Here is a 9,859-nt window from a genome sequence, read left to right on the forward strand (position 1 = left end):
GGGCCTTTGGAAAGCAGAAGGGAAGAAACATTTAACTCTAGAGATTCAGAAGGGATACATATAGAGAATGAGTGAATGAATGAATTTTACACTAGCGCATTTCTTTATGAGTCTTGTCTCGTATACAATGAAACTATTATTTCAGTTCTACCTGATTCGTAGGACCTTGTGAAAATATGCTTTGGTAGAATCCTGTTTATTCTAAGACGTTTATAAGTGTTTTAAAATAACAGTGAGCTTTAAAATAACAGTGTTTTAAAATAGAGGCTTCAAATTCCCTTTCTTCCATTCTGGGCATTTACTGCTTCTAGAATTTAAGCCAAACTCAAAATAAGCCTTTTAGTTTATGCTATTAGGGTTTAACTTGTAAAAGAAAAATAATGTTACAACGTAAGTTGAAAGTTAATATGATCTGAATTTATTAGCCCACAGGGTAAAGAATTACGATTTGCAAGACTATTAAATGGACCCAGAAGTCAGTCTCACCAAGTCCTAGAAACAAGTAAACAGATGACGTTTTTAGAGGATGACACACAAGACCTCAGCTAACCCAATAGCCATAACCCATAGACAATAATAACCCAAACCCAATAATTTTGGTTTTCTTAATATATAACAAAATTAATTTGCTTTTGTGACTATAATTTATTGAAAAGGCAGTTACAGAGTTTCACCTGTTCTCGCTATAGTCAAAGAGTATAAACATGAACACATTTGTGCTCAAATATGAACGTATCAATGGTTACCAGCTGTAGGGCACGTCTATGTTTTTTTCAAAATCAGCATAATTAACTTGAAATATATTTTTTTATTAAACGAGATTGTAAGAGGATTATTTCAGACAAATTTGATTTTTTTCCCTTTTTTTGATCAGACATTTTTACAATTGAACTATAGTTGATTTATAATATTTTATTAGTTCCAGGTGTACAGCACAATGATTCAGTATTTTTAAAGATTATACTCTATTAAGAGTTATTACAAGATAATGGCTATAATTCCCTGTGCTCTACAATATATCCTCGTTGCTTATGTATTTTATACATAGTAGTTTGTACCTGTTAATCCTCTACCCCTAAATTTTCCCTCCCCCCTTCTCTCTCCCCTTTGGTAACCTCAAGTTTGTTTTCGATATCTGTGAGTCTGTTTCTGCTTTGCTATATACGTTCATTTGCATTATTTCTTAGATGCCGCAAATAAGTGATATCATACGGTATTTGTCTTTCTCTGACTTATTTCACTAAGCATAATACTCTCTAGGTCTATTCATGTTGCTGCAAATGTCAGAACTTCATTCTTTTTATGACTGAATAATATTCCATTGTATATATACACCACATCTTCTTTATCCATTTGTCAAATTTGGTATTTATTTTTATTTATAGAATCAAGTTAATACATAATAAAACTGAGTAATAAATCCACCAGTTATTTCAATATAATCCCACAAGCTATCTTTTTCTGTAAAGGACCAAATATTAGATACAATCACAAAACATTTCAATATTCATCAAAACCATAACCATACAATTGTCCCAAGAAAACACACTGAAATTCTTCTATACAGCATAATAAGCTAGGAGATACAGAACGTTTGAAAAAGCAGTTCCAAAAATGGAATACTAAATATACAACATCAATTATTTTTTTTACATCATTATTGGAGTATAATTGCTTTACAATGGTGTACAACATCAATTCTTAATATATTTGCTATAATAATGAGCTAAAGCATCATAGAATATGTTAAGTCAGAAATCCTGTGATATAAAGACAACTACTTTCAAGTGTGGAAATGCTAATTATTTTATATTAATGCTAATTGTTAATTATTCTGATATTACTATCAGACTTATTCTCAGATTTCCCTTTCTGAATTTGCTAATTTGACCCTGGAACACAAAAATATTTAATTCACTCTATGACACTGTTTTTATTTAACATATAAATTAATGTAAAAAGATGCAATATATATATCTATAATTTAAAAATGGCATTTAATTTTCACCTATAATATATATTTTTGTTGCTGACATACTATAGGTCACATTTACATTTTCATTCATCATAATTTAATGTACCTAAAAACTGAGTTAGAACAATATTCTTAAAATGCCTGTGTGTGCACTGGAATTTATGTGATTCAACCCATTTAAGGCTCTCTTGGGGCCTTAAAGGAAATAACTCTTCCTGTGAATAGTTCTTAAATTTTTGCTCAAATTGGCAGAGGTCAAATTTTAATTAAGAAACATTCTCTAATATTTATTTTCCATGTGCTACTCATGATGTCAAGTGTTGCCAATGACACTGAGTGGCACTAAAAAGACCACAGGGAGGGAAAAGGCAGGGATACAGTGGCTGCTTCTACACCTCCAGGACTAGCATCCCAGTTGGCCCTGCCCTGAGCTTGGTCTAAGTAAAGAAGTTGTCTTCAGTATGAAAATCCGTAAGGGCCCAATTTACATGGGTTTAAAGGAACCAAATCTCTGATATTTGGGGTTAAGGATGAGGCTTAATTTCTCTCTAGATGGCTTCTAATTATGGTAGGGTCAAACTCTGAAGCTATCATTTAAAGCTCTGAGTGTCCAATTATGTTACAAAAATATAGGTTTTAGAGTCTGCAAAACATAAAAATTTAACCTAATTGGATTACTTTACTTGTGAATAACAGAATGAAAGTTGTGTTTCTTAATCATCAGTGGTTGTCCTTTCTAGGAACTATAATAAGTTTGGAAGGGTACTCCATGTTATTAAGACTACTTGATTTTTTTTCTCTTTAAAAACCACACCCAGGATTTCCCTGGTGGTTCAGTGGTTAGAACACCATGCTTCCACTGCAGGGAGCACAGGTTCCATCCCTGGTGGGGGAATTAAGATCCTTCATGCCATGCGTGTGGCCAAAAAAATAACGTAAAATAAAAATAAAAAAATACCTCCCTCTCTTAAGAAAAAAAAACAAAAACCCTTCCCTCAATCATGGCATGAGACTTCATTGCTGATGGTGGAAGTTCTGTGTGTAGGACAAATATTTAATTAACCAAAGAATTTCACTAATTTCCTTCATAGTTATTTTTACACTTTAAAAATACATGTCCAAAAATTAACCCATTAAGCACTTAATATGTACTTAAAAATGGTTTTTTCATCGTCAATTAATGTTTATCAAATGTCCAATAGAAATATCACCAGTTTCTCCTTACTGGTGGGTTATCAATTGCATTTCCCATACCCACATAGATACATTAATATTGTATACTTGCAGGATCTTCCCACAGGTAACTGGCAAATAAAATAAGGTGATGAAACACATTTATCCTTGACTGCAAACCTTCATTTAAGATATCTCAGGTCTCCTCTTTGGTCAAGAAAGGGAAATCTTCCCTTCCCAGCATACTCTTCTTCCTTACCACCTACAATTTCCTTTCTTCTGAAATAGACGGTCAGGACTCTTCCAATTTGGAATATTGTTTTGGGAGATCTAAATGCCATTCCTGGGTGTATAACATTAGGAAAGTTTAGCAGCTAGCTAAGTTAAGCTTCTCAGCCTAAACCGCAAAGAATAAGACCACGTACTTGCCTAGTGCAGAACTAGCACCCAGATCTTCTGGTGTCTCCCCAGCCCCTTTTCTGCTATCTCATGTCCTGATGCATTTAAAAGGAGAAAACATGGCTGGGTAGGTTAATTTGCACCTTATTTGAGAGGTGTTCCTGGAAATAAGATTCAAACTGATTTTTTTTTACTTGGAGGTACACATCAACATTTTGAAACAATCTATACAAGAACTATGAGGTTATTATTTTGGAATTGCATTTAGAAAAAAGCGGGCTCGTATTTGTTCCAACACAAAAGGCTTTAGCTTTGAGTTGTCAAAGTCAAGTTGTCAAAAGGGCTGACAACGTCACAGAGGGCAGGGATACTGAGATGCTGCTATGACTCAAATAATGAAGAATTGATGAATTTAATTGATGGCTCATATTGGACAATGCCCTTTAAGAGACATATTTGTTATTTTTAAAAAAAGCAGAATTCTAAAACCTAAGGGCTTAATCTCTATAAAACATTTGGAAACATTTTTTTTTTTTTAGGCATATAAATCCAGGGAGAAAAAGGCCTGAGAATTTGGAAAGGCAAGAGAATGAAGAGGAGTGAGGTTGATGGTTCCAGGTTCTCATAGTGCCATTCAGTGCTCAGTTTCTTATCGACAAAGTTTAAAAAAACCCAATAATGCTATTAAAATAGCTATTACTTCCTCTAAGGGATGCAAAGTATTTATGATGTATCCTCAAATCATTGCAAGGTCTCTAAGAAGGAAAAGGAGCCAGACAGAATAGCTCAAAAAACCCCACTGAGTTCCATTAATGAAAAATGCAGTAACAACAGCCAGTAGTGTTGTAATTTACCTCTGTTTAGAAATGAAAGAAGTTGATGCTCTTGGCTGGCTTCAGTTTACCTGCAGTCAAAGGAAAGCAAATTCTCTCTTTAAATAGGAAAGCTTTGGTTAGGCAACAGTTAGACTTAACAGTGGCCGTTGGCGATGCTTTCCGATTAATCAGCAGAGCTATATTTAAATTTTAGGATTTTGTATGCCAGACATGAAACCAACACATTCTGGTTAATGAAAAGCAAACAGGAAAAAGCTGTGAAGTTTTGAAGACCGCCCCCCCACCCCCGCCGCCTGGGCAAAAGACTGTAATAAAAGCAAGAGCTAACACTCATACAGCACTTGACAGTTTAGGAAGATCTTTTCACACACTTGATTTCATTTCGTCCTTACAACGACCCTGTGAGGTAAGTGTTATCAACGCCATTGTACAGCCTAGGTAATGGAGGCTTTATGTCTTTTTAAGCCATTTCCCTAAAGTCATGCACTTAATAACGAAGGAAGCCAGACTAGATGCAGAGCAGTTTTCTTTCTATTTCCCCGCCCTCTTCCTGCCCGGCCCTGCTTCTCCTCCACTGTGAGACTGTTCGACGGGTGGGTGATCAGAAGGAAGGACCAAGTTATTTTTAATTAAACATGAGGGAACATTCAGTATCCTGAGTCATTCTTTAGGAGACTCGTATCTATGAATCTGGATTCCTCAGACATGAAGTAATGATGGTGTTAATATCCAGTACAGCACAGGATACCTTATAACACTGGTCAAAACATGTTTACAATTTTCTAGAGAAAGCCTACATAATACCTTAGGCAATCTACTTTCTACTCTTCTAATAAAATTACATATTTTTCATACAAATCTGACCTTGAAGCAACTTTGCAGTGGGAAGAAAAAGATATTATCGGCCAGTTGACAACATTTTCTCTAACCTTCAGCATCTTGGTAATCATGCTTTTGACAACCAATGAAACATGAGGAACCAAAGGAGGGAACTGCCAGTTTTAAAGTTACTGTTTTGAAATGGAGGTGATTTATAGCTTCTAACAGGACTTTCCTCTTTCCACTCTGCAACAGGCACCCCCTACTCAATATGCCTCAAGCTCTCATGCCTCTCCAAGGCACCACCCCACTCCAGGCCACGGTTTGAGACTGCATTTTCTGATACATAAATTACTTTTACTGGACGGAAACATAATGTCTCTGACGTCTCTTCTAATTCCTTTCAAACCCTAAGGCTGATGGTGAGCTTACTTTGTTCAGAAATAATGCCCCTAATTATACGATTTCTAAACCAACCAAACCTTAGTTATGTCAGAAATAAAAAGAAAAGAAACCCACAGCAAAATATAAAGCCAGGTGGTTATGCTTTTTCCTTTAGAAATATGACTTCTGTTATTTCTGGGTTAGGTCTGCAGATTTTAGTGTAGCGTGTTTTTATTAACATTCCGTATAAAACAATTCATAGCTTTTGCTTGTAGCAATGTGAAAATGCAACTAGAAACACAGTCTTGTACTCAACAGATTGATTTATCTTATATTTGTTCTAATAATTTCTAGCTGGATTCAGTCAGTGGGCTGAAAAGTCCGTTACAGGAGTCAGGCTGCATGCTCAGGATGAAACAGGAATGAATTGGATGGACTTGGAAGATTTAGCTGAGTCCTTCCACACGCCGGTCCTATTTGTGGGGCTTCGGTTGTTAGTGAAGGAAGTCTGTTTTCGGCTCATACTGTCAGAATCTTCTTTGTTGAATATTTGTTTCATGTTTTGGCAGCATGGGAAGCTTTGGATACAGTCTTGCAGGAGATGGCCACTAAAAAACATGTATATCCAGGGATTGCAGCAACTGTTCAAGGAAGCCAGTAATGCAGTGATGGTGGTGGCCGGGTTTTCTGACTCTATGGAAAACATAAGGGGAGAGCATTTAACTAGTCAAATGCAAGTGACAGCACTGGATAAACTCATTTTTCTGTTGGTTCATGAAAGCTGGAAAATGTTATGGGTCAATATAGAAAATAAAGTATTTTGTTTATCAGTCAGGGAAATGGTTGGTGAATGGAAATTGCTTGGTTGTAAAATATTTTCGTAGGCAAGATGCCTTGAAATTAATTCAGGGATTTTAAACCACTATTAAAATATTTAAGTAGAATGAGTGGGACTTCCAAGAGGTTAAGAATATTAAATAACTTAATAAAGTTTTGAATCCTTTGTGTTAGCACTAGCGTGTGCTAATGAACACAGCACTTAGAGAACGGCTTCCATTTCGGTGAAATTTCTAGAGGCTATAGCCACATATACCAAATTATATCCATCCTGATAACTCAGGCAAAAGTATGACATTATGGACCATGTTTAGTTGTTTTAAATTTTTTACTATTAAACATATTCTTATAATAAGAAATCTATACCGAAGGGGATAGTTGAAATAGGTCCCTGAAAGATGCAATATTTAGTTGTTTTCTTTGGTTAATTAGAAGCTTCATTTGATTTTAAAAGAAAACCATCTTTGATTGTGGCTTGAACAATTAAATTATATTATGAAGAACAGATAAATTAAGAAATTCCAACAGTCCTTTGAACCATTTTTTGTGTATTTGCATTGGTAAACTACATAAATACCACCTTTCACCATAGAACTATTGCACTGAGAATATACCTTTTCTAAAGGTAAGAATAATAGGCAAGCACTGATTTTCCCTTATTAATTATGCACTTGGGCCTTCTCACTCTTGTTGCGCCAGAATAAATTACACGTTAGTTAATCAGACTTTGTGCTAAGATGCTACTCTTAAAGGTGATCAGGATCCGGGACTAAGACTGTATTCAGAAAGAATGGAAATCATCGACATACCTGTGCACAAGTGAAGAATTTTTTAGTAATTGTGTCTGAATCCTGATAAAGCAACAAATAGGCTGAATTTTTTATTTGATTAATACTTAAGAGGCTGCCAAGACCAAACGAGACAGGAAATATAGCATTTATGTTGTATTTTTCATCATCAGTGCTATTATAGCCATGACTTTTATTTGTCTGAATTAAATTCACTCTCAAGTGTTTAATTTGTACATACAACTTTCAAAGTATATCACAAATAACAAAAGGAGACACTTCTTCCCAGATACCTATTTCCCAATTACAGTTGTTGTCAGCAACATTTCTGTAATATATTTGATGTGAAAAAAAATTTTTGTTTTCCTTATCAAAGGAAATTTTTTTTCAAGATACAATATTAAATAATGCTTTTGGGGGTAAGTTCTTGTGAAGCTGGTTTTCCTAGTTTGTGAAGGAATTAAAATCAAACGAGCTAGTAGGTGCGGAGGACATTCTCAGAAAACTGCAAGAGTTGTGTGGAGAGATGTACAGCTGTGTGGTCAAGTTAGTCCTGGAAGACTAATGAATCAGTCTAACAAATTTAGAGTTTATTAATAATCCTGCTTTGAAACACTGGGGAGAAAAAAGTGTTAAAGTAATTGTAGGAAAAAATCAAAACATTATGATAAGAAATGGAACACTAGCTAAATGCCAAATTAAAATGATTGACTTAAGAATCTCTCTTCAACACATTTAAACTATTTTCAAATTAAAAATATGTCCGTTTTACCCTTACTTTGGGGCATTTCTACAAAAATTTTACATTGCGATACTTTTCACAAACTAGCAAAAAGCAGTTGTGACAGTATACATATTGCTCTGAATCCAACAGACTTCAAAGCAGGGTTTTAACACAGCGGTTAGTGCTTTGGCAAGAAGTCATTATTCTGTTCTGTAATTGCGCGGCTGACTCTAGGGCACAGTTTTCTGGATTTGTGGTCTTAGGAGCTCGTTGCAAATGCAGATTCCTGGGCCCCATTCCAGATCTACTGAATCAAAACGTCTGGGGTGGGGACTTTGGCTTTTAACAGTTCCGCTCAAGATGTGATTCTCATGCACGAAGTTTAAAAACTATTGCCCTAGAGGATATTATGAAAAGAAACTCTCTCCCCCCACCCCCCCAAGCACACAGACCCCATCTGTGCACCTTACTCCATCGTCCCGCGACACCTACCGACCCAGGGGAAATTCTTATCCCAGACAGACCACATCTGGATGATGAAGAAGGGCGCCCAGCAAACGATGTAAGCCGTCACGATCACGAAGGTCATCTTCACCGTGCGGATCTTGGCGCGGGAAATTGTCTTCACGCTGCTGACACACGGCGCGAGCAGGAGCTCCTGGTGGAAGGCGCCACCTGCGCCCTCCGCGCGGGCGCCCTTGCCCTGGCGCACCGCAGTCTTTCCGCGGACGTTGCGCCAGATGTGGTAGCAGATGAAGCCGTAGCAGGTGCCCAGGCTGACCACGGGCGCCACGAAGATGCTGCCGGTCATCCAGGTCACGTAGGCGGGGAGACCCCAGGGCTGGATGAAATTGGCCCAGCAGTCGTAGGCCTTGGTGACGTTGCTCACTTCGACCACGGAGAAGACGAAGTACTGTGGAGTGCTCAGCACGAAGCTCAGCACCCAGGCGGCAGCGATCATGAGGCGCGAGCGGCGCGCCGGCTGCTGCAGCGTCTTCAGCGGGTGGCACACGGCGATGTAGCGGTCGGCGGTCATGACCACCAGCATGTAAGCCGATGCGAACATGGTGAACACCTGCAGGTGCTTCACCACGCGGCAGAGCCCGTCGGGTCCGCGGAAACGGTAGGTGATGTCCCAGCACAGCTGAGGCAGCACCTGGAAGAGAGCGACGGCCAGGTCGGCCAGGCTGAGGTGGCGGATAAAGAGGTGCATGCGGGACATCTTGCGAGGCGTGCGGTGCAGCGCCAGCAGCACACTGCTGTTACCCAGCACTGCCACCACGAAAATCACGGCCAGCACGGCGACCTCCAGCTTGGCCAGCTCCTCGTTGCGCTCGTCCGCCAGCGGGCTGTCATCTTTCCCGAGCGCCTCCGCTTCCCAGCTGGTGTTGGCACCGCTGGCGGCTAGAGGCCACCATGGGCTGGAGTTCCCCGCGGGCCCCGCGCCGGGGCTCCCGGAGAAACTCATGCTGTCCATGCAGCGCCTCCTCGGCCTCGGCGGAGGCCCGCTCCCTTCCCGCCTGCTCGCGCGGTGCGCTCCCTCCTTGTAGCGCTCACCGCGAGCCGGGCTCTGCTCGCTCTCTTGCGGGTGTCTCCCGGCGCAGCGTGTGCCACCAGCCAGTTCGGCCGCTCTCGGTCGAATTGCCCGCCCCTTTGCCTGCGCTGCCCTGTCTCAACTCGGGCGAAGCTGGGGAGGTGCGCTCCGAATCTCTGAAAGCACTGGGCTCCAAACTCAAATTATTGATGCGGAGTTTGTTTCCCCAGATCGCGTTCCCTCTCGCCTCAGTGGTTGGAGACTGCTCGGTGCCTACACTCGCTGCCTCCCTTCCCTCTTCCCTGGGGGTTTTCTTTTTTCCCCCCTCCCTACGTCGGTGATTTGTCCTCTTTGCATCGCTGCTGCAGGGGTGGGGCTGGGAACTCGCGG

The 9,859-nt window shown here is 39.6% G+C and overlaps 1 protein-coding gene across 1 annotated transcript; it reads right to left on the reverse strand.

Moving 5' to 3' along the window:
* Window positions 1-5,689: 5,689 nt before the first annotated feature.
* On the reverse strand, window positions 5,690-9,446 carry AVPR1A (arginine vasopressin receptor 1A). The gene is made up of 2 exons (XM_022571446.2): window positions 8,428-9,446; window positions 5,690-6,279 (listed from the first exon to the last, which is right to left on the reverse strand). The coding sequence occupies exons 1-2, from the start codon at window positions 9,410-9,412 to the stop codon at window positions 5,993-5,995; spliced, it is 1,272 nt and encodes a 423-aa protein (XP_022427154.1). The 5' UTR covers window positions 9,413-9,446; the 3' UTR covers window positions 5,690-5,992.
* Window positions 9,447-9,859: the final 413 nt, after the last annotated feature.

This window comes from Delphinapterus leucas, chromosome 11, assembly GCF_059928025.1.
Source record: "Delphinapterus leucas isolate spDelLeu-1000000601 "Yukka" chromosome 11, BTC_Dleu_Yukka2, whole genome shotgun sequence".
NCBI lineage: Eukaryota > Metazoa > Chordata > Mammalia > Artiodactyla > Monodontidae > Delphinapterus > Delphinapterus leucas.

What these genes read in the sequence shown, in the direction of transcription:
- AVPR1A (XM_022571446.2), bottom strand. Translation starts at nt 9,412, where the DNA reads ATGGACAGCATGAGTTTCTCCGGGAGCCCCGGCGCGGGGCCCGCGGGG. An exon ending in TAAGAATTTCCCCTGGGTCG is followed by an intron (nt 6,280 to 8,427) that starts GTAGGTGTCGCG and finishes TGTTTTCCATAG; the next exon opens with AGTCAGAAAACCCGGCCACC.